General features: G+C 42.4%; 1 protein-coding gene across 1 annotated transcript; it reads left to right on the top strand.

Annotated features, from left to right (window-relative positions):
• The first annotated feature begins 613 nt into the window (after positions 1-613).
• On the top strand, positions 614-24,311 carry ppp1r14bb (protein phosphatase 1, regulatory (inhibitor) subunit 14Bb). The gene is made up of 4 exons (XM_085451519.1): positions 614-1,281; positions 21,077-21,160; positions 21,247-21,279; positions 21,409-24,311. Exons 1-4 carry the CDS (start codon positions 1,081-1,083, stop codon positions 21,475-21,477), a joined length of 387 nt encoding a protein of 128 aa, XP_085307645.1. The 5' UTR covers positions 614-1,080; the 3' UTR covers positions 21,478-24,311.
• Positions 24,312-25,115: the final 804 nt, after the last annotated feature.

The raw sequence follows: 25,115 nt of genomic DNA, 5'->3' as shown, positions 1-25,115 counted from the left end.
AGGGGGAGAAAGTGCATTTTGCAAACATGGGATACAATTATAATTTGCGTGTTGTGAAATAAAAGCTTCTTATTTTCACAAAGAGTGAGGTGTAGGCGTGAAAATGTACCCATATAGCCTAGATTTCACAGATTCTAGAGGAGATATTCTAACAGTTGTGAAGAAACTGAAAAAGGAAGTGTTTGAAGGGAAAAAAATACATTTGTGTGAATGTTTTTTTGTATTGGTTCAACACAATGCATGTGTCCCTACCCTACTGAGAATGCACACAACGATGGAGAACAGGCGATTTAAAAAAGGGCAAACAGGTTGTCAAAAGTTGGGCTGTGGGAGAAATCTTAACAGATCACGTGGGTAAATAACATAAGTCTTTGAAATTGTGAGGAGCACTTATACGGGCATTTTGAAGCGATTTAATAAAAGGAATGTGGACTCCGGGGGATGGGTGGTCACGTGGTAAAGTTGGGAAATACGTTTTAAAAGGAAAAGAAATAAAGTTTAAAAAGTTGGCTGCTTTTGAAAGCGTATGGTAATTAACGTCTCTTTTCTTTATCCGCTTTTTTTTTTTTTTTTTTCCCCTGGTACGTCGGATGCGCTCGAGTCCGGTCAGAGAGCGCGCACGCACTCCTCGTGGGGACAGAGAGAAAGAGAGATAGAGGGGGAGAGAGAGAGAGAGACGTGTGATTTCTCTTTGTACTGAATGAAGAGTTGAGGCCGGCTCTGCTTCTTCTGCCGTCTCTTTTTATATAAGCGGAGTTTGCATGCTGTAAATAGCCCAGTAAGCCGGTTAGCCTTTACGTTTCTCCGTGGCCGTCGGTCCCCTTTGTGTGGTGGAAGCGAGCAGCCGCTGCGAATGTCCCTTTGAGCGATTTTTGACAACAAAAGCATCAGGTCCATCGTCCGTCCTTCTTCTTCTTCGGGGGATTTTTTTCCAAGTCACAAATTCACCAGCCGGGATTTTTCGTTGCGGAAAAGCGACGAGCCGCACGTCCACAGACCGTTTTCTGCCTTCTTTCTGTCGCTCACTTCACACTTCTGTAGCTCCGGGGGCATTTTTTCTCTTTCCCAAACCAGGCGACAATGGCAGCTGTAACAAGCCCGGAGACGAGCCCTCAACCCCGGGTATATTTCCAGACACCGGCCGGTACCACGGAGGAGCCGGAGACACCAGTTCGGAAGCAGGGACGCGTTACCGTCAAATATGACCGCAAAGAGCTGAGGAAGAGACTGAACCTGGAGGAGTGGATTATCGACCAGCTAACGGACCTCTACGACTGTGAGGTAAAGACCCCAAACAATAACCGGCCTCCAAACCGATCGAAGGTATCGATTAGGCGGCTCTGTTAAGTAATAGGGCTCCGCGGTGTAGCGTAACGGGGGAAAGTCTGTGTGTCTGTCTAATCCAAAGGCAAACTGTTGATAAAGAAACATTAACGGGCCCTTTGTCGGTGCTTTTGGCCTAGCTCCGCTTGTTCTATAGCCCAGAGTATCACGGACACATGTGGATCAGTATGTAAAATAAGGAAGAGCCTCACAGATTAATGTCATACATTTATTAAATCAGCCATGTGGGCAAACTTCATGTTCTCACCCACATGTAGGGCTATAAGTAGCACATGCACTTTTATAGCCTCGTCGCGAAATCGACGGCCGCTGCTCTTTGTTCTGATTGGCTGAAGCGGATTTAAAGCACACCTGTGAATTAATTTAATCCGCTATTAATGTCCGACCGGAAGTAGCGCCAATTCTCCTATTTCATGCCTTTGGTGTGAAATAAACCGTGTAGCTGCTTTTTGGGGACAGTTTTACTTTGAATAAATAAAAGCCACCAGTTTATAAGAATAAAACAGAGGGAAAACTTATTTTTGACCAGCAGTCTCTGGTTTTTATCCACCCAATTTTATTGTCATTCAGACAATAAAGTTTATTTTGTCCTACAACTTTTTAAGTAAGGCAAAACGAGTTTGATCAGGCACAAATAGTGATGGTAAACCAGAGACAGATGAGATGAAAATGTCTGGTTGGTCAAATATCCCATCATGGAGGACCATTTTAATGATTTCCCTGGCCTTAGCGATGCCTGAGTGTAACCATGTATATATCAAACCTGCGGTCATGGTGTCACATGGAGAGTTATAATGTAACTTGCCGGCAGCTGTGGTGTAGCTCTTGGCGGCAGTAGTTGGTAAGCTCATGTCAACTCACTGAGCTGGCATTGACCCACATTCTATTCCTGGCGTGAGGAATACAGGGACTTAACAGGTTTGCAGAATTCCTAGTAGTAGCTAGCAAGAGGATGGGTAAGAGGTGTAGTAGGCGGATTCAGAAGTTCCCTTCCAGACTTTTTTAAACCAGGAAAACTGGTTCTTTTTATAGTTTGTATTACTGAAGCTTCTCCACCATTGCATAATGTCGCTGTAATGGTTGTTTAGCCATTAAGACTCAAGTGAGCGAAAGGCGTCTGGCTGTTTACAACTGGAAGCCAAAAATCCATTCTTCTGGGAATACATGACTCTAAATAGATATTATACTAAGCCCCAGTTAACCATGAAGATAAATGCACTCAGGGAAAGCCATAAATAGACGAGTCTGTTATTCATTTGATGTCAGAAAACCAGATAGTCCAGCACACCTTTGTTTCCACTACATTATCTCATCCTGTTAACAGAGGATCTCTCATGATGCACACTGTGGCCGGGATATCCTGACACTACAAAGTTATCAAAGCCCGCTGAGGTGATTAACGGACCTAGACGGGATTTTAAAATCAATTTGCTTTGATTGTCTGCCAATAACGGATTAATATGTTATGTGTAGTCATCGCAGAGTCCAAAAAGTCTGAACAAATGAGCTCAGGGGTAAAGCTTTTCAGCACTTTGGTCTAGTGTTACTTTTATAATTAAAACAAAGTGGTTTTTGTGGCTTAGAATCGCCTTAATTTTTAATCCATTATTTGGCCACTATTACGTGGATCACTGCGACCGATACCCAGACAGTCTGTTCAAAGTTAGTAACACCTATTTGTCTTTCTGTGATTCACTCCTTCATTCGCTTATCCCAGTCCATCTTTCATCCCCTAATCCGCTCAGTCATGCATGTTTTAATGCCCTGATGATTCACAGTTAGTCTGCTTTTCAGCTGTAAGTGGGGTCCAAAAAAATACACAAATGGATGCACACTGACTTTATCTGTTGTTGTTCATAGTAAAACCTGAGCTCGGTGGAGATTTATTACGCTCAGGTCACAGGCAGATCGTGTTACAGTCACTTAAATGGGACATAAATGATTTAGTTCACATTTCTGGACGCACATCCATCGTTCGTCTCTAATGACGATGCTTATTTTTGGCTTTCGTCCACTGAATTCCTCTCTTTTCATTGTCCTAATCGAGTCCCTGTCTAGGCTGTTAGACAACAAAGAGATTAATTTACAGTCGGTTCACTGATGGAAACACATTGGGCTCATTTAGATGGGTAGATGTGAAGCACGTGCTGCTAAGCAGTGTAACTGGAGAGGCAGCTTTAGCCGGTCAGGGAGCAGAGCGGACACGGGGAGAACCCTCTTCACTGACAAAGGCAGAGAGCATGCTTGGGATTTTCTTCTTTTACCCTAACCTCGCTGTGCCTCCTATTTCCTATAATCCGCATTTTGCCTTTCACCCATCATTATGTCCTATCAATCAACCTCCCCTCTCCTCCTCCTCCTTTTTATTTATGCCCATTTCGACTTTTAATAAAACAGCGTGGAGTTTGTTCAGCAGGGAATTCATTATGAGCTATTTTCCCATTAACATAATCCCTTTAAACATGCTACAAGCAATCAGCCAGTCATTGCTGCCAGCCAGTCTGTCAGATATTCATCCAGCCGCTTAGTCAGCCTATCAGTTAAAGTTGCTATGGGTAATAGAGAGGAGCTGAGCCTTAGTATGATTCCATGGCAACAAGCCTTGTTAAATGTTTATGTTGGTTAACCACACTGTGGAAAAAGGGGCGCCCGTTTAGTCAAATTAAATCCTGTATGAAGAAAAGTCTGTGTTTTTCATTCTTGCATGATATTCACAGGGCTTTGGTGAATACCTGCAGCCGATGTTAATGTGGCATTTGCTTTGCCCAAGAAGTACTCCCTGGTTTTGTTACCCAATAGCGCAGTCCCTCCCAAACATGGCTACTAATACACATTTTTGCATTTGCAAGCGGCTACAGGAAAAGACTGTGACGTCATCTGTTTTACTCAGACTGAAGCTATAAGGACAGCAGTCACACATCTTTACTTTCTTTAATTGAAAATGAAATGATGAAACAAGTGACTATTTCCCCGCCAGTGAGGTTATAAATTAACCACATGATTCAGTGTTTGGGGATTTTTGCTTGACAAAACTTTTGACTGTTTGCTGTTGATTACTAGACTAGGAAGAGACGCCAGTATGTGGCCAACGTCTCTGGGAGGTGTGGCATATGCTAATGTTACGCTGCTCAGCTTTCGCTTTAAGACGCTTGTATTTTATAGGCACGCGCAGCCTTCCAAAGGCAGGACCATCTGTTTGATACTAGTTTGATTTGCAGCTGTTTTTGACGTTGATCTTTTATTACGCATGTTCTGGATGTTGTGTTCGCTTAGTTGTAATGAGCCCCAGTTGCATTTTGTGTGGTTATCTTCAATTATCTCCTGCCTTCTTCTCCAGGTCGCTTTTAGAAAAGACATTTTTAATCTCAAGGAGATTCCCAAGATAAATAAATGATGATATAGAAAAATAGTTACATTATCAGCTTTTACATGTGCTACTTTGACAGCAGTCACCTGTTTTTACTGTAACTGCCGAGCTATAAATATGTGTTGCTAAGAAATTTCCTCAGTAATATTTAAACCTTCATACATGCTTACCAATGGAGCAGTTAACATTTGCTAATATTGCCTGGCCACCTATGAAAAGCAGATTAATAAAATGTCGAAGGGGTTAGGGTTACTTTGTAAACATTTCAGCTTTATTGTTACTTTTTCTGTAACAATAAACTGGGAAAAAATGGAGCTAATTGGTCCGCCAATGATTGATAGCACACGCCGGTGGTGATGCTATGGTCTGCCAGTAAAAGACACCAATTGCAGTTTCTTTAATGATGATAATAATAATAAATAAAATTCACATCTGGTTTATTTGTAGTCGATTTAAATTTAACCAGCTAGTTTCATGGTTGATTAGCAAATGTTTGAAGAGGAAACATGGCTGTCTTTTCCACTTGTGCTTTACTGCAAAATTTTCATCTAATTCCTAATAAAATAAAAATATTATGGACGAACGTGTGCACGTCCTTAACACTTATTAGAGAGCAGTGGACTATATTAATGTCAGTGACACTGGTTGATCGTTGTAGCATCAATATATGCCTCAACCCACCTAAAACAACTATGGAGTGATGTGTGTTGGTGCGTGGAGTACTGAAAAAAGCTACCTAGGCCCAAAACAAGACAGAACTTGAAATAATTCAATGTTTTGTAATCAGACAAACGTAGAACAGAGCACTGAAAGTGCATTAAAGTTAGAAGAGAAATATCAACAGCTGGGTAAGACTAATGGTTAAAGAAGTTTGGCTAACATTAACTGAAACACAACAATTTAAAGCATCATGCAGGTTAAAGTCAGTTAAACTTCTCTGGATAATATCAGATTCAGTTGATAAAGCGGACCTAGAGGCCATGTGGTGAGGGCTATGATGGTATGTCCAAAGCGGGGGAAAGGGTGGCAACAGCTGCAACAGTGCCTCCAAATCCCATAACACCCCCGTCACACAGTTTATATTTTAAACTGTGGCAGTCTGAAAGTACAAACCCTTCACTGGGAGTAAAAGTTAGGGTGTCGAGGAGTGTTTCTTCAAACGTTGGTGGTTTTAAACATGGTCTACACTTTCTCAGTTGTTACCGAGTCTTCACTCTATTAATGGCTTTGTGTATATAGTGCTAAGTGAGTTTGAGCGTACTCCGGGGAAAAGAAAAGAGTGGGAACACCAAGAAGGTCCACAGCCCCGCTTTTAGTAAAATAATCAAATTTCACTCCAGCTTTGCTATCATTTCCATGGTAACTGGCCTGTTAACATTTTATTTGTCAATAAAGACTCATTTTCTCTCCTTTTGTGGCGTTATCCCTTTAAATCACAGCGTGGCTGACCAGTCGTTACATGGTTAACACTGGAGCGAGTGGGCGGACCAACCCCCAAACTGCAGGGTCCTACGTGGCTGGCCACACAGATACAAACACACACTCACACACACACAAATACAGATGGGACTACTAGCGGGAACAGAGGCAGGATTGGTGAGCAGGAATGCAATAAACGGGGGAAGAGAAGGGAAAAAAAGTAGAGGGGATGGCAAACGGAGAAGGAAAATGTAGTAGGAGTGGGCAGGGAAGCTGGAGAATGAGAAAGTGCTTTTGGAACATGTATCCACTGCTACTGCATGATGTATACACTGACAAAAAGCAATGGTTTGTAGTCTCACTGCAGTTTAGATGGGTTTGTCAGGCACTAAAACAGCAGTGCCTGCAGTCACTCCAAATTAAAAGTGCTGGGAAGCAGGAAACGAGTTTATGTAAGTCCTAAGGTAATGCTTATGAATCAGAGAGGAGGGTTCTGAGTTTTTATATTCTGCTTTTATGTTTATTATTGCTTATACTGCACAGCCCAGGGCCACATTTATCACTTCTATCAAGTGATGCGAGCGAGTGGAGCATACACACCCTTTAAAAGCATCTGGTTTTAGTTTGTCGCTTGTAAGCCTATTAGCTGACTACCAGTCAACCTGCTCAGTCCTTAAATCTGACTATATCAGATGAAAATAATTTTGAAGTCATGCTCGAGCATGCAGTTTTTCTAGCTCAGTCTGATGAAATGTAACATTAGGCAATTTTAGGCAGATTTGCCTCTGCTTGCAAACAACATGTAGATTATGTGTTGTGGTGCACGCTAGAAAAAGAGCGCATCCCTTTAATTAAAAGGGATGCATGCAAAAAATATTAAAGTGTTCCAGTTCCATGCGTTCAAGGTAATGACTCTGTGTAAACTGTAAAGCGAAAATACTCGGAAATAAACAAGTCACATGTGACTCTCTTCACGTAAAAGTGAACAACAAAAGAGGAAATGCTACCAGCTGACACTTAACTCACCACAATAGTTTCAGTTCTTCCTGTTTCCCTTTTTCTTTAAATAGGTAAAGTCAAAGTTGAAATGCATTTACATGAAAAGAAATCGCACTTTCTGAAATACAGGAATCACTGGTGTTTGTGTGCCCTTCAAAATAAAAGTACCTCTAAAATTTTAATATAGATGTACAGACATTTAAATAACCTCGTGCTTTATTGAGCACAGAAATTGTATATATTGTATCACAAATACATATTATTAGCTATGTTTTCTTTGTTTATTATTTCCTTATTTTGTTAGCTAATTTTCACTTTGAGCGTGTTGTGGTCTCGAACGTGAAAAAAAAGTGAGAAGTGAAGGTTGGAGTTAGTTCCAGAAATACACAAAAAAGTGTGTGTGTATGCCCGTGCGTGCGCCTGTGTGTGTGTGTGTCTGCAGGAGAACACTTGTCAGGGAAAGCCAACCTCTTTTATAGCTTTTCCAGTCACGGATTAATTCGGCCTCTTTGACTGACTTCCGACTGTAAAAGGAAACGCACACGTGCACACAAACACACCCAAAGAGTAGCATCAAACATTTTCTTACACTGTTAACTTGTAAGGTTTGAATACCAATCAGCATTACCCTGTTTCACTCTGTGCAAGAGAGTGACTACAAAGAGTGGTTGTTACACAGCATGAATGAAAGACTCCACTGTGTCATTGTGCCCACTCTCCCACACCAGTGCTCACGTGCACACACATCTGCACAGAGACGGACATACACACATCTACTTATACGTCACACCTGGTTCTACATGTTGAGGAGACTCTGCTTTTCCTAGCGGATATGAGGTGAGTCAGCGTGTGCCGTAGCCTGACCCACTGACTGACTCTGTGGATGTTTTTAAAACGGCAAAGGAACAAATCAGCAGAGTTGGAGAGGTGGAAGAATGCAAAGAATATTGTGAGTGAGGGAGATTAAACGTGTGTTTTGGTTAGTGGGTGAGTAAGGTCGGAAGGAAGTTGAGAAAACCGAACGAGGCGTGGATGAAGGAGGAGAGGAATGGAGGGAAAAGAACAAGGGATGTGAGTCATTTAGAGGAATGTTTATATGTTGTCACAGGAAGTGTGAGACAAACAGTGTGTGGAAAAAATAACCAGATTACTTACCACTTTCCCTTTGAAGAAAAAAACCCTGTTTATCTCAGTTTCTCAACAAATTGGGTCTTATAAGAATTGTGTGTGTGTGTGTGTAATACCCTGACTGTATTTGTGTAATAGATGTAAAGTATAGTTTTTGTTATGAAGAATGTCCTTTGAATGTTATCTGCTTGTCTTCTCAGTGTCTCTGAGGTTCAGGTGAGAGTTGAGTTATCACAGTTAACTCAGACAGGACTGCAACAACAGTGTGACTAAGAAATCTAAATACTGTTGAAGTTACAGCGACTTTAGTGCCCGCGCTTCTAAGCGACATCTTTTTTTCTTCAGCGCTCACGTAGCCATCGTTGTTCCCCCAACTAAGAGAACTATTATGTGTGTTTCCAGTTCAGTATTTTTGTTCTTGTGGGATTTTACAGTTCAAAATCATCTTGAATTATCTCATACTGAGCCTTGATGCAGTTCCTGTGTTCAGCCACTGTGCGAAACGAGCTGTTTCGGCTCCCTTCCCCCTCCCTCTGAACTTTCTTATGATTTGTGACACTTGCCAACAGAAGGTTTGAACAGCATGTAGGTGGAGCACTTGGGATGACCATATTAGATATGTATGCTCTCACTGACATCATCCAGAGAAAAGAGGAGAAAAAACTGTCTAAAATGCAGTGATTAGAGTAGCCTAAACTTTTGGATCGCAGGGATTATTTGCACATGCCTCATTTCTTAAAACTTTGGCCATGTTTAAACTGTATTAGGGTAAATATGAAGGATGGCGGGGAAGCACAGTAGCTCCCTTTTAGATACAAACTTCAAAGAATATCTTTACCATGTAATTTAATCAGTATGCCAAAGATTTCTAAGCATCTTGTTAGCACGTGTCAGCTAGAGTAGCCTCTGCATACTGACTAACACCTCTTCAACATTTAAACCCTTAAGCATAGGTTGGATTTTACCAACCAGTTGCTTGTTTATTGTCGTGAAACAACATAAAAAGATGTAAGATCGTTTTCCATGAACATCTTTGTGCTATACAAGTGATTGTGTTTCAGATTGTATTTAATAGGCATATCTAAATAGGCTACTCAAGCAGTCAACGTCTTAATAATGAAGCACACGTTGACTTTCCTGCACTTTATTTTAAATGATCTCCAGTGTGCAGTATCAGACACTTTGCTCCTATTGGTCCTTACTAAACTGCTGCTTGCACTTATAGCCTCTTAAGTCTGTAGCTGTTTTGTGAAAGCTCTTGCACCCTCGAGGAGGCTTTTTTTTTAAAGTGAGCATAATGGTGATGGTGCACAGACCTCTGTTATTGCTGTATGTGGCTCCAGAGTGTTGTTTTTACAATAGTGCCTTTTTATTTTTTTGCGGGAGTGATGTGCGTTTATTGGCCTCCGCGCTGAAACTGTATTAAAACAATGGCACAACCAAGACACTGCTCTAACATTTAACAGCAGGGGCTGGGCCTGGCATTGGATGATTTGTTTGGAGCCAGAATCCTCATGAGGTTTCTCCGTGCACAGGTTGAGTGAGGTTACGCAGATCCACTCAGGAGGGTTTTTTAATCCCGGGAGGTGCGTTAGAGCAGACGCCTTTTGAGCTGTTGTTCGGCAGCGCAGAAGAAGCTTTATTATTCACCGTCGCTGACGGTGTATGTGCATAATGTGCATGCACGTGCCTGTTTCATGCCAGTATCCGACTGTGCAGGAGCGCTTCATGTGTGAGGCTTGGGCTTGTGGCTGCACCGTGTCGACATTACCTGACACCTCCTGACCTGTTGTCAGTCTCAGGCAGGCGGCTAGTGATTTCTGCCAAGGTCAGACCGCAGGTGTCGTCCTGACTTCCTCTGTGATGTCACCGCTGTGAAACTCGAACACTTGCGATAATCTGGAGGACAGGTCTGTGACGAGATGGGCTCTGGTTCGGATGTCTTTGGGAACGAATGAAGCAAAGATGTGCGCTCGGATCGACAGACAGGGAAAACAGAGAGATGGTGTTATCAGTCATTTCTGTTACATTATTATTACATAATGGCAAAATTCAGATGCACATATTGGTGTTTCTATAGTATATTACCTTAGTGTGTGCTTTTTGTTGGAGTTTGCTTCAGCAGGAAGGAACAACAGACCATATTTGGTCAGTGTGTTTACAAGTTGCTTATTAACCAGGAAGGGAGACGGCCATATTTGGTTGGATTCCTTTGATGCTCATAGATCATTATTCAGTGCTCACCTGTTTAGGTTACTCATTCTAACACCTGACATGCAACAACAGTTAAAAGTAGTAGAAGAACAAATGCATGTAGTGACTTATAGTTGCAGTTATGGGCACCTGTCTGTGACATTATTAAACCCAGAATAGAAACAAGCTCCTTTTGAGGCGACAGAGTAAAAGTTTGCTTGGTTGACGTTGCTTTCTGTACGTTCTGAAACTGATATGGTCAGAGTAACACAATCTTGACGTGACAATCTGGAGACAAACATTGTGTGTTTCACTCGGTAAGCAAAAGCGTCTTTCAAGCTGCTGACTAAAGGGCATCAGGCTGTGCAGCGGACAGTCAGAGCGACAGCTTTGGCGTCTGCCTCTTACTCATTCTTTCCTCTAATGTTTCATCTTAGTGCGTCTCTGGTTATTACAGTCACTCAGGATGCAGCGAGAGGTCACAGAGTTGTACAGTAAGACGTCCTTGTTAAGTAAGACAAAAGTGGAGATACAGCGATACAGCTCCTAGTTTTTGCAGTTTCAGTCTGTTTGTTTTTGGTTCTGCTGCGATAATCTGTTGGAATCGCCTGCGTTGTGAGTTTTTCTCCTGTATCTGATTGAATATGGAAATGAACCAAAGCATTAGCTGATTAGATTACCCACTCTGTTGGCAGCGTTTGAGAGGTCAGAGACTCTGATGACTGATCTGCATAAAAGAATAATAATGTTCCGCAGCTCACTTTGATATCCATATGGATTATATCTCAATATTGGGGCAATGAATCGAGAGGCTTTGCAGATAAACACAGCAGCTCGTGAGCAAAAGTGAATTAAAACTGCAGAAGAGGGGCGGATATTTAAACTGGACCTCCGTGACTTTGAAGTGTACTCATTGTGCTACAAACTAAAACAAAAAAAAGAACAAGTTACTCAGTGAATGACATGGCAAATGAGCAAGTAAATTCAAAGCCCTTTAGTTTTGTTAGTAGTACTTGCCAACAGTGACATAATGATAATCTGCTGTAATCCTTGTTTGTATGCATTCTTATTTTAATCTGCGCATAATCTCCTCTTTTAGTCCCGTCGTTGTGGTAGTGACTCTTTCGCCTGGTTGAAGAGTTGTGTGTATTTTTGTTTGACACTTGTACGCACACACAGAGCAGGGACTCTCCTAGTATCCATGGGTTTATACGGGACCGTGCTCAGTGCAGCAGAGAGGTGGGCACTTGAGAGTTTTCGGTTCCCTTACTTCTGATGAGGGATTTAGTAATTAGTCAAAGCTGAAGAGGAGAGATGGATGATCTTTGTGTGTTGTGACAGAGAGAAGCTGCGTGAAAATTGCATTTGAAAGTTGAAAGGTTATTTATGAACTTCCTGTCATTCCCAAACTGTCAGCTTTCTCATATTTTCTTTTTTTTATTTCTACCTAGCTGACAGATGAAGCTTAAATTTGCATAATTTTTTAACACCGCAAGTAACACTTCCCTCTTGATAGTAATGCTGATTTGACAGTTGGTCAATCAGCCTCTTTTGCATGCTATCGTTAACATTATACTGCCTAACCAGAGTCCGTGCACTGCACTTACTGTGATGTTTTCTATTTTTAGGCAACGTTAATGTTTCTGTAGCTTTAGATATAACGATGGTAACACAAAGCAATCACGGGCAACCTACTGTGACAGCATTGAGTCATGTGTTACTCTGCGATTCCTGCTCCTATATCGAAAAGGCACTTAAACACTTGATGTATTAGTGTGAGCAGATTCATGAATCCACAGGTTAAATCACTCCTGATGCACTGCGTTAAGCAGATGAGCATTGATGTAATTATTTGGGTGGGTTTTTTTTATGTTATTATAAAAGAGGTTTGATTTGTAAGGCAGTAGATCTAAACAGCAGTGACAAACTGTGCCCTCGTGTAGTCGTTAGAAAGGGTTACACGGCAGCATAGTTACCAATACAAGTCTACCCGGGGCTGGTTGTGACCCCGAGGGTCCAGCAGACTGTCTCCCTGGAAAAACCGCAACACAGACGTGTTCAGTCAACACACAGAAACCACTGAACCGTTTCAGTCAGGCCAAACAAGCTGACGGGGGAATCATTCAACCGAACAGCGATCAGACATGACTATGGGCAGCTTTTGGGGGGTCAGGTTTGGATGACCTTCTGCACATTCACTGTACAAATAGATTTTTTTTTTTTGGTGTGTGTGCGTGGGTGTTTAGTCTAAAATGAGAGCTTTACAGTTGAACCAAAGGTTGGCTGGGTGTTAGTTTTGACACGCTATCACAATCCGCTTGTCAAATTATGATAGTGGACAAAAATACAGATTAGTTTGCAGGCATGTTACAAGCGACGATATACAGGAAAATATTCCTTATGTGAAAGCTAAATGGTACGATCCACGTTTTATAGCCATTCCCTTCCCGCTCTTTATTCCATACTACAGTATCTGTCTGTCTTTCTGTTAATGCGACCTCTGTTACCTAATTGCAGTTACAGTGAATACTGCTGTGCCGAAGTCCTAATTATAGCGATGAATGTTTCTTGGCTTCATGTGAGGATTTGTTCTGTGCACTCGGAGCCCGTTTGGTTTGGCTTCCTCCTGCAAAAAAAATCTGAAACAACCCACACAGCACCGGGACTCACATTAGCATGCCCACATCTCTACCACCAGACTCTGGAGGCTCTGCTTCTTTTTACTTTGCATGACAGATCCGTTTGCATTTTATCTGTAGTGAGATAGCAGGAAAAGGCTGACAGGGCTGCAGAGTTAAAGCAGATGGAGGCGCTGGTAGTGCGTGCTAAATGAGGGCTGCGTGTTGTTTTTAGAGTTTTTATAGAACAGTATCATTAAGAAGCTACATGTGTCCTTGCTTCCTAGAGATGCATGCAGCGAAGCGTTAAAGTTTTGTTTTTTTTGTTTTTTTTACATTTATTCTCTTTGTGATACTGTCCTTTATCGGGAGGAGGAAACTGCACTTCCCTGTTTGCAAACTTCTACACGGGGCGAGGAAGAGCAAAGCAAACCCGACTGATGAAATAATATAATCTAGTCTGTGTCCTGGCAGGCTGGGTTATAAACAGGCTTCAGTTGATCTGTGCTGCCTGCAGCTCTTTCTTTCTGCTTTTCATATGATTCAAAACAGGACATCATTTTCTTCCTGAGAGGAAGTACATCCAACTGATTAGACCCGCAATAGAGATGAAAATCAGGCACGCACGGGAAAGTGCACAATAACACACACTTTCGAGATCTTAGGCTGGGTTAAGTATTTTGCATCGATTAGGGACTGCTGTGGTTTATAGTTCAGCAGTCATGTGTGAGGCCACACATTCATTACAACAGCCACTCACTACTTAAATTAAGTGGACAGACACAAACAGACTTGTGTTTGTGAGTTTGCCCTCTTTAAAGTCTAAGGGATACCCAGCATAGAAACTTCCAACAGATATCTCTACACCTTCCCTTCCCCCAATATCTCCCAAGGTCACATGCTCAAACAGGAAGTGGTTGGCTGCCTTTGTGGTAAAGAAGAGACCCTCAGATGGAAAGCTTTGTGTGTGTGTGTTTTTTTTGTTGGTTTTTTTGGTGCAAGAGCGGCGATCCTAAAAAGGAAGTTGACTATAGTACTGTTCTTGTTATTGTTAGACCTGGAGATTCCTGATAAGCAACCATAAGGGTGAGACAGACTCAGATAGCAGGGAGATGGAAAGGAGCAGGCGATGACTGACACAATGCATCCCTAACCACCCCACCCACCCCTCAGTACACCCTCGCTGACCTCTTGTTGACTCCCTCCTCTCTCTTTCTCTCATAAGTGGTTTCATGCCCACAGCAAGATGGCCCGAATGCTACGAACTGGCCAATTACAAACGCGCCAAGGGTGACACTCTCTGTGTGAGAGCAGGGCAGAGCGGTGATACCAACTCGAGGGGAAGGGCATCAAAGGAGACTTAAAGATAAACGGACGGCGGGAGAGAGTAAGGCAGGAAGCAGGTTGAAGCCCAGTGTTTTTCCGCTCTTCAGATCCTGGCCTCATCCTGTCTGCGTGCGTCTGTTTGTAGTAATCAGATGACCCTAGACAAAATTACCAGATCGGTCACAAGGGTGTCATGAATTACCACCTCAAGACAGCTTCCAGGCAACTTTTTAGCTTGCTTGTTTTCTCTTCTTTTGTAAGTAAGGCTGTACTAACGCCGGTTGCGGCCTTGTTTCTGAATAGGCCAGTTAGTCATATTGCAATGGCCAGATCGACACACTGGAATTATCCGCATTTACTTCCCCATTATCTGCCAGGATAACCTTAAATTCTCCACTTGACGATTTGTCATTTCCCAGGAACCTAATGTTATGCTCTGGGAGCAAAGAGTGTTTTTATCCCTAGTTTCTGTGTTATACTTTCTGTGTTTGATATTCGTTAGACCCCAGTTCTATTGCATATCCTTCCTTGCTTAATCCTGCAGTGTTTGTTTTACACACACGCCCGCACATGCATACAATATGAGAGTTTGAAGTTGTACTCACCAGTGCATGTGTGGTGCTCTGTGAGCTGTGGTTGCCTGGCAAACCCACTTCCGTAGATCCACAGTTAAATATAATTTAGTAATTAAGCTTCAGTCATTATCCATAACAATGATGGTGTCGAACAATACCGGGTTTCAGCCATTTTACTCCTAGCGCTTCACAATAGACTAAAAGACAAAAGATGACATCACCCATTGTTTTGTGAACTTGCATTTTAAGGCTTGAAGTTTAGCATTGTGGCTGCCACCATTTATTTTTATTGAAGCTAAAAGTGGATCAGCTAATGCTTAAAAGAGTGGCTAGAAAAGGGCATCCATATAATCGACAGTCTTCTATTAACATATAGATACAGTAACCAGAACTAGACCATAGACCTTCAACTACCTGCCATTTAAAGCAACCGCACCCCCAATAATGCAGAACTGGAAGCCTTAATGTGTAATAAACTGGTGAATCATAAAAGCATTCACCTCCTGTGGTTTTATTGTTAGAGGTGGGAAGCATCAGACACCACATGATACAATATTATCACAAAACTTCAATCACAATCCAATATTATTGTGACTTTTAGTATTTTGCATATGCTGAGTATTACAAAAACTTATTACAATTTAGCACAGTTGGTATCTGTTTTCTCCAATGAAATAAAGTTATCTCACTTTTTTTTTTTTTTTGTGCATAATGAGATTGTCAAACATACCAACAAACCTGCCACGAATGTTCCCGTAAGACAGTCACGCTATCAGAGAGCAGCTGAATGGGATCAAGTTGACAATTAAACACAGTCTGTTTCTGATAATAGAGCAATTACTGTGATAAATAATTGAAAATATCATACCTGTTGCTGTTTATATAGAGAGAAATTTACATTTAACAGAAATTCGGGTTTAACCATTACATGTATGCTCAGCAATCTTCCTGTTCTGTAGGAATATAACAGTAATAATGCTCCTGGCTGTAAAACATTTGCACGTCGGATTCAGTAAAAGCACCTTGCACATCATATCCCACCTATATTTTGCATTTTTTGGCTTTTCAAGCCCAGAGTTTCTGCTTCATCTTGCCCAGTTGATCCTTATTAACTAAAGCTGCTCCGTTAGCAGTGCAGATCTGAGGGTATGGATACCATCTCCTCTCATCTGTGACAACCAAAACACACAGTAGCAGTGAAAGCATTTCAGCGGCCGTGCTCTCATCGCCAACACGAGTGCCTGGAACTCATCACTGTCAGCATTCACACACACGTTTTATACCTGTGTCACCATGCCAAGTCAGGGTAATAGTTTTAATGGAGTGCCACTCTCTTAATGCAAATATACAGTGCGATTTAGTCTGATTTATTACCTTGTGATGGATGCATAAAGTGTGCGTTTGCCAGACAGGTCGCAAAGAAACTGCAGCGGGTGTCATTGTTTACTGCCACGCGGCCTACTTTTCCTACTTCTTCCCTTCCCTCCTTCCTCCATCCCAGCCTCTGTTTTCAACTTCCTTTTTCCGTCTGTCTCTCTTTCCCGTATCATACGCGGCCAAAAACATTGTTTGTGTGTTTTGTAGCAGAATGGGCTGTTGGCCATCCCCGGTTATTTTTATCCTGGTTTGTTACTGAGGCACTAGAAGAGCAAAAGTGGCTGTCTGTTCTGCCTACGTCTTTACATTTTCAGTGATACATAATCACTCTGTCTTCTTTGTTGTTGTTTCTTTCCGCTCTCAGTTTGCCCACATCCTATCAAAGGAATCAGTTACTTTATGCATGAAGTTGTCAAACAAGCCCGTGATAAACATCTACACCGACGTGAAGCTTTCCACGTCGATAAGACATTGACTAGCATCTGCCTTTGCTGCCGTGTCATTATTTCACCCGCTGTATTTCCAGTAGCAATGACGGGCCTTTTTGTTGTTATAATACAAGGACACTGACCCACTTGTAGGTCGTGTTTATGCGAGTGTGCGTGGTACGTTTTTTTTCCAGTGAGGTAGCCTCATACTGTCACATCTCATTGCGTTGTGAAGGAAGCCTCCAGACGATCTGCGTCTCTCTCGTTTCACCTCGTGGGACTCATATTCGCGAGCTTGTCAGGAAGAGTGTAATTAAGTTTCAAGAACCACGTGTTTGCGGTGTTTTCCCCAGTGATGCTGGTGATATGGGTGGCAAGTTGGGGTGTGGCTAAAGGGAGGTCTAGGGTAGCACAGCCCTACTACAGTATATGATGTTAAAGGAAATAAATTGAAAGCTATTTTTACGTTTTGAAAACTGGACCCCCCTCATTTGCCTCAAAGTGGTCCAAGCCTGCCGTTTCCTAACTCCATTTCCACCAGTTGCCCACTATAGTGTCATGGGGCAGTACCTGTCTATGTTTCTCAGGTGGATTTTTATTCTGAAATATTTTTTGACTTCCTCTTTAAAAATATCCTGGAAACATCGCTTGTTGAGTTATGTTGCTGTTGCGTGTTAGTTGTACATCGTATCCAGTGTTGGGAAGGTTACTTTTAAAATGTATTCCATTACAGAATACAGAATACATGCCCTAAAATGTATTCTGTAACGTATTCCGTTACGTTACTCAATGACAGTAACGTATTCTGAATACTTTGGATTACTTAATATATTATCATGCTTTTTACAGCAACGTGAATGTACTATTGCTGTGTGATTTATTACTATTACTGAAGGTCCGCGACTCCGAGCTGTAGTAAAGGGACCTCTGACTGATACGGCGGGGCCCCTGTCGGCTTGTAGCCAAAAAATAGCTTTACTTTGTTGTGTGGGTCAACTTTTCTTGCGAGAGACAGAGAGAGGAGTTGAAAGGCTGCTTAATGTTTCGGAGGAAAACACGAACACGGTGTACTTACAACTGGGCTCGTCAGGCACTCTTCTTGGCTGCAGTGGTTATTATTATATTTACATGCTTCCAGCTCCCGTTTTTCCTCGACGACAACTCGTACCTTTCCACTCGCCTTTTTCTCCCTCCTCGCGCTCACAGACCCATAACGTGTATGACAGTCCATTCTCCCTGCAACACGGACTACACTGCCCATGATACAACATTCTTTAGAGCTATGCTTGTAGCATTCTGCCTGTTAGCTTAGCACAACAACAAGGAAAAGGCGCTCTCTCACCCAGGAAACACACAGCCGCAGAGAGAGAGCGTGTCGCCCTGTAACCATGGCAACCGTAACGCTGCCGCCTGGAACAACAGAACGTAGCTGTCAAACAAAACCCAAACAGTCCTGACCCGCGACAAAATGAAACAGGAAAGTACCGCAGTGTAATCCATTTATTTCAACAAAGTAACTGTATTCTGAATACCACCTTTTTAAACGGTAACTGTAACGGAATACAGTTACTCATATTTTGTATTTTAAATACGTAACGGCGGTACATGTATTCCGTTACTCCCCAACACTGATCGTATCCGAGTGCATGAACCTGTAGGAGACTTTGGAACAACATGTTAGAGCTGCAGGTACCCACGAGTATTGATGCTCTTCTGAAGGCTCGTCAGAATAAAGCAGGCCCTCCTTCCTTTACCTGCACTCTTCTCTGCTCTGCTTTGTTTATAAACCTTCAGTGCTTGTCAATATCTTGTAATCAGCTTTTATTCCACTCCACATCTTCTGCAGCCAGCAGTAAAAAAACAAAAACCTCCAGACTAGTTCAGTAAGTCAGTCTGGAGGATTGTTTTGGAAATCCTCCCTCGTGATTCCCCGCTTTCTTTGTGTCTCCTCTCAGAAGCCTGTCTTCCGGCGTTTTTCAACATCTCCCTCACTCCTCTCTCCCTCCTCGGCTTCTCTCTTTCAGTCTGCTCCACTCAGCTGCTCCCTCGTCTCGATATGCTCCTTAACCTCTTACCTTCCTTCCTCTCGGCGTTCCCTCCCCCCCTCCCCTCTCAGATTTAACAGCGTCTGTTAAATCTTTTTCCATTAAGCCGTATGAAACATTTATGCTTTTCTCCACCTCGTCCTTTACGCTCACCTCACGAGTGTCTCACACAGATACAGAGTTAACAAAAAGGGAGGAAAAGAAAAGACTCATTTAGAAGCACATGGGGGCCACATGTTGTGCAGATCAGTCTTTGTGTCAGACCTTTGTGCGTGTGTGTGTGTGTGTGTGTGTGTGTGTCTGTCTGCACTGGTGCTTGCAGGATATCTGCATGCTGGTCTGTGTGTCAGTGTGTGTGCGGTTGTGTTGCTCTGCTGACAGTAAGTCTAGCTGTCACCTACAGTCTCTATCTCACACACACAGACTGCCCCAAATTAAATCCTTATACAGCCCCTTTTTATACACACACACACACACACACACACACGCACTTCAGCTCAGACTTATTAATGCCCTTCCTATAATTCTTTAATCCGTGTGTGCAAGGTGTGTGCGGGACGTTGAGCCATTTTCACTGCCAAAAGAAAACCTACCGCTTTGTTAATGTGCCCACACAGCATGTTTTGCCTGTCCATGTGTGGTTGTGAGTCTGACTGACTTGTGTGTGTTTTGTGTGACGGGATAAGGGGCAGTCAGGCAGGTGCAGAGACAGCTGGTGTGGGCAACTCTAACCGAGGGGGAGGACGAGAGCGAGGGAGAGATTCCTAGAGAACGACATGAATATAGGGGCAGCAATTGAGCTGCAAAAGAGCTCGGGGGGGGCACAGAGTGTTTGTACGAGTGTGCGTGCCTGTGTTCTTGTCGCCAGCGGTGAAGAGCTTGGCTGGAGCACACTGAGCCAGTGTGTGCGAGCGAGGCAGATGGAGAGACGGGGACTAATAAAGCTTTTTAATAGTGCGACAGATTAATCGGAAGAAAGAATTGATTGGATAAGGAGAAACTGAGACGAAGATGAACTCGCCGCGAACTGCTTTCTTTATCCTGAAGACTAATTCGACGTTAGGTGTGAGCCTGATGAAGCTGGGCGATGACTGATTGGCTTATATTAGGTGTATAAATGTGTATTTTAATTTATGTGTTACTTTACTTTAAAGTACAAGTATTCTAAATGTGAATGCAGCTGTAAAAATTCCCGATTCAAAGGAGCAGATTTCCCACTTTCAACTGGTTTTTACATGAATACAACATGGGTGGCCATCAGCAGTTAGCACCCTAGCTTTCAGTAATGAGCTGTCTGTAAATAGTAATTATTCTAAAATAAATGTTTCCAGTTTTGCACAACAGATTTGAAGGAGGACTCTTTAAAGACCTGTTAGAAACAGGAACTCGTCTGGATCCTGTGTCTGTAACTGTCTTTCTTCTCAGGTGTTAGCTTTAGGACATGCACCTGTTCTTACTCGATCTCAAACATCCAAGCTATAGATGGATGGATAGCTTTGTTTTGCCCACGTAAACCTGAGAAATGATGGGAAATGAGCTAGCTCGGCCCTCTCCACAGACAATAAAACACTGCAGCGCCTCGCCTTTGTGAATCTTGACACAGTGGACACATGAGATGCCACCTCCTCCTCGCTGTGTTTTTGCTAAACTGAGCTAAATAGCTGGTAGACGAGCACCCCTGTCTCCTCGTGTAACTCGTGGGATGAAAGCCAACTACAAACGTCAGTCCATTCATTTTAATAATTTTGTGTGGCAAAAAGTAAAATACCTTCGCACTGGTGCTTCTAGCCCCCAAACGGTATCATTGCTCTCTGTGTAACAGCAACTAAGCACAGCTTTTAACCAGATTATTAATTCTTTTATTTTTTTAGTTTTCCAACCTTGAAAATAAACTATTTTTTCATTCAAGAAGATTTAAAAAAAAAAATGAAACCTGTCTGTGCTGTTTTTCTTCTCTCTTTGTCTCTCTCTGCCATGTGCTTTGGGCTGATGGAAGCACGCCGCCCTCTAGTGTCCACAGCCGGACACTCATCAATAACTGTACCACGTCATACAGAGAGAGAAATGCTTACGCTTGCTGGTCTATTAGCAGACAACCACATAATATAAACACAGGCACTAAGAATAGACAGGATGAGGATTTCTTTCCATGTGTTCGTGGAAAGAGGTTCTCTAGCATTTTTATAAGGAAGCCTGGTGGATGTTTGGTCTCTGATGGTGCTCTGCTTCTCTCCTTCTTTTGTTACATGTGCTATAGGAAGAGGCCATCCCTGAGCTGGAGATAGATGTGGATGAACTGCTCGACATGCCCAGTGATGTTGAACGGGCAGCCAGGGTCAAGGTAGGACACACGTGCGCACCTGTTTCAGAGCATGAAAGATGGCTGCAAACAGCAGTTATTTCATCCTGTTTTTCCCTGTTTTGTAGGATTTGCTGGTTGACTGTTTTAAACCTACTGAGGTAAAACACAGTCCTTCTTCACTCCCCTGCTCATAAACTCCCTCTGCCTCTTCAAGTGAACGTTTCTGATGTGCATATTTGTCATTCTGAGTCCCCGCATGTGTTTCTGTCCTTGCCCTCTCCCCGTAGGACTTCGTCTCAGAGCTGCTCGACAAGATCCGAGGGATGCAGAAGCTCTCCACGCCTCAGAAGAAATGATGGCATCCTTCCTCCCTCCATCCGACATATTCCCCTCCACCTCAGCCCTCACCTCTCGTCTTCCTACCACAGCTCACGCTATTTTTTTAAAATCTTTTTTGTCTGTTTTCTTTCATTAAAGTTCATGAAATGTTGCAACTTGTTTCTGCTTCCAGTTAGACCCTCTCTTGTTGTTGCCTGGATCCAGCCCCATATGTCGCTTTTCTCTTTTGTTGTCATGTTGTTGGACTTTCTTCATAAAAACCATCAGCCAAGAAGGGGAGAAAAAAGACAAATTAAAGAGTGAATTAATTCAAAAGCGACTCATTGGTCTTAATCCAGGCATTCTCCTTCCTCCTCTTTTCCTACTCCTACCCCTCTCTCCACCTTTTTTTTTTCTTTTTTTGGCTCTGCTACCCGTTCCCATCCAGCTCTACTTCCTCCCCACCCACCCCTACACCATCTTCCATCTGTCTGAGGAGGAAGAGGAGACGAGTCCCCTAATTACTGCGAGCAGAGTGACCGAGATCGAGAAGAAGAACGAGAGAGCGCAGATGCCAAAAAGACAGCGGAAGGGTGAACGAGGAGGAGGGTTAGAGGAAGGAAGAAGCCAATCAACTCGCTTCTGTCTCACCAATCTTTACGTTGCTGTTTTTGAGGGTTTTAAAGTTGACCCAGCCGCCCATTATAATTCTTTCCATACTTCCCGGTTCAATTTGAGGGCTTCACTTTAGTTTTTTTTAATTAACTCTTTCGGGGATCAGTACAGTCTTTTGCTAGTTATCCCCCTCAATCAGAGGCATTGCTGCAGTGGTGCATTTAGAGACTGTCGTTTTTTTGTGCGTGTGTGCGCATGTGTGTTTGTGTGTTTGAGAAGTCTGCACTATGTCATTTTGAGGGGAAGAAAAATCGGAACCACAAAGAATAATTTATAGTGTATCTTTAGCACGGCAAAGAGGGGAAATTTGAAGCCTGGAAAGGGTCACTGGCTTGTTTTTGGTGGTCACGGGCTTAAAAACACTGATCCTTTGGAAGCAAGTTCTCTTTAGGCTGGATGTCAAAGTAGAAAGTTTCTTTTTCCTCAAATGCGTAGAACAGTCACGAGAGGCTCCTCAGAAGCCGCTGCACATACAAACGTATGTCTGTGTCGCTAAATGCTACGTGTGTGTTGCTACATAATGTACAGCAACATTTGTCATAGGAGTGTTTTTGGGCCTGTATATTCTGCTGTTCTGTATGACAGATTAGATTTTTAGTATAGGACTGGTTCCTGTTTCGTTTGGGGGTTGGGGGGGGTTCTGTTTTTGTTTCCTGGATGCATTTTTTTGTCACACGGACACACACTGACAGTCCAACAAGGGGTCCCAAAACAAAGCTGCCTTTTTTTAAATCACTGCCCCTAACCCTTCCATCTCATTCTCACAATTTCTCCTTTTTTCTAAAACATTAGACTAAACCATTATACTTTTTTGAGGGGGGGCGTTCAGAGCAGCCACATCTCTGACATTTGTCCTCTGCCTGACATGCCAGTGGAATCACCGCTAACATTGCTCAAATCAAAGCATGCATTTTCCTTTCTCTGTCACACACACGCACACAGCTTCTCGGGGCGGAGGAAGCGGAAACGCATCGGCAAACACAGCTGCCTCTAGCACAGATGTGCACACACACAAACACCAGGCACAGTCAGAGAGAGAGGGAGACGAGGCCATAGTCCACCGCTGCCCCCCTCCATCCTCCCGGTGCAGCTACCAATCCTCTCAGAGAATAAGCCATCTGTTTCTGATCCTGGGCCAATCAGATCAGAGACCGAAGCCCATTGGTTAACAAGAGAAGCAGCGAGATTTCGCTGTGGTTCCTGTGACCGATTGCTAACACCTGCAGTGACAGCAGACCTTCGCTGTCTGCCTCTTTCTCTGGTAGAGCCAAAAGGCACATGTGTACACACATCCCCCACTTTTCTCTTTTGCCTTCCCTCATCCCATCATCCCACAGTCACCCTTCTCTCCTCCCTCCCTTTTTCCTTTCTTTTTCATTTTTTGTTTTTTTATAAAGAGATGTTGCCTTAGGTATTATTTATGTTACACAAACCAAATAAACAGGAGACATTTTTCTTTTAAAGGGTAATGCAAGCTGCTGCCATGTGTGAGCAGACCTGCAGTGTGTGGGGAAAAATCTTGAATCTTCTGTTGGTCCTTATATACTCTTTCTTCTTTTTCTGGAAAACAAACTGAGATTCTGTTTTTTGATTTGTTGTTTTTTTTAAAGAAGTGAGTGTTTAATACTTAGGCCTTGATACAGTGATTTTTGTTTAGGTAAAAGATGTTCTTTGCATTTACCATTTGAATACTGCTCTGTTTCTATCGTGATCATGACACTTCTTGACACCCGGCCTTGGATTAACACGTAGTTGAACAAAAAGAAAAAATCCACTCAGATGCATTTTGGTGCGATTGCTTTTGCCTTCCCTGCTGGGACATTTTTGATCGGTCAGATTTTACCAGGCAAGTCCAATCAGTAGTTGAAATTTGAGTGGATTTTCATTGCTAAATCCAGGTTTGGATTATTATACCTTCGTAGACTGTTATTGACAAGTCTGTTTTGTGTTTTTTTTTTTACTGTTGGGGAAAATTGCAAAAAACAATATATATACTGATTATTTTCATTGAGGCTAAATACAAGAGCTAAACCATGCCATTTGGAGGAGTGGTGTTCTTTAGATTTTTTTTTTTTTTTTTTAAGACTGATTAGACCAACAAACCAACCAACAAATGTAGCAATATCAACAACAGGTCTTGTTTTTGTCCAATTTTGTTACACTTTTATGCAACTTTAATAAAAACATGTAAAATGGACATTTTTCTCTGTGTGGTATTTTATTATAGTACTTGGTACTGTTTGTTAATCCTTCTTCTAGAGCCCTTCTGCCTCACTTTGATGCCATCTTGTGGTTACTTGGTATAACAGCTACATCGTCCACCTGCTGAGAAGGTGAGGATGTCTGGGGATACCTGCAGGAATACCATCATACTTGGAGGATGGTTAATATAAGTTAAGTGAACGAGTGCATCATGCCATTCATAACTTTTCACCAAAGGTTCAGGGAACAACGAGAGCAATGAACAGAACAGGATAAATGATTTGATGTTTTAAACATTGCAAGGACGTTAGGACAGACGTTTAGTTCACGGCTCCAACATTACCCCACCAGCAAAAAAAGGAGAACTTTGGGGAAGAAATTGGGATCCTTCTCCTATGTATGGGGTTTAATTACACCATCACACCCCTGAATTACAGCGTCTTACAAATGCAAACCCAGCCTATTTGACCACACTACCATAATTAAGTATAGGGGTGCCAGAGCAGCTGCACAGTGCTGGCAGTGGAAGAGCAATTGAAAAAGAATAACAAATGGATCGTACAGTACTGCGCCCTGTACACACTATGCTAAGCTACATGTCTATAAGTATTTTATAATTAAATATTTGTCTTAGATCTCGGACTTTAAATTGTATTATCAGATTTGCGCCTCGTGAATGAAAATAAGTTCAATTATAAACCGCATTTTTAGAATCATATATGTAAAATTTTGATTATTTTTTATTTTGTTTTATATTTTAAAAAGCAATTTTCTCCAGTTGTAGCATTAGGTTTTTATA

This window comes from Copadichromis virginalis, linkage group LG3, assembly GCF_057382275.1.
Source record: "Copadichromis virginalis isolate Kocher_CV1m ecotype Utaka linkage group LG3, C_Virginalis_male_GT1.1, whole genome shotgun sequence".
Lineage (NCBI taxonomy): Eukaryota > Metazoa > Chordata > Actinopteri > Cichliformes > Cichlidae > Copadichromis > Copadichromis virginalis.
Note: the sequence above shows the minus strand (reverse complement) of the source record. Positions and strands in the feature narration are given on the sequence as shown.

Excerpts from the sequence above, each read along its gene's own strand:
- ppp1r14bb (XM_085451519.1), top strand. The coding sequence starts at position 1,081 with ATGGCAGCTGTAACAAGCCCGGAGACGAGCCCTCAACCCCGGGTATAT. Across the intron at positions 1,282-21,076 it reads CGGACCTCTACGACTGTGAG|GAAGAGGCCATCCCTGAGCT; the intron begins GTAAAGACCCCA and ends CATGTGCTATAG. Across the intron at positions 21,280-21,408 it reads ACTGTTTTAAACCTACTGAG|GACTTCGTCTCAGAGCTGCT; the intron begins GTAAAACACAGT and ends CTCTCCCCGTAG.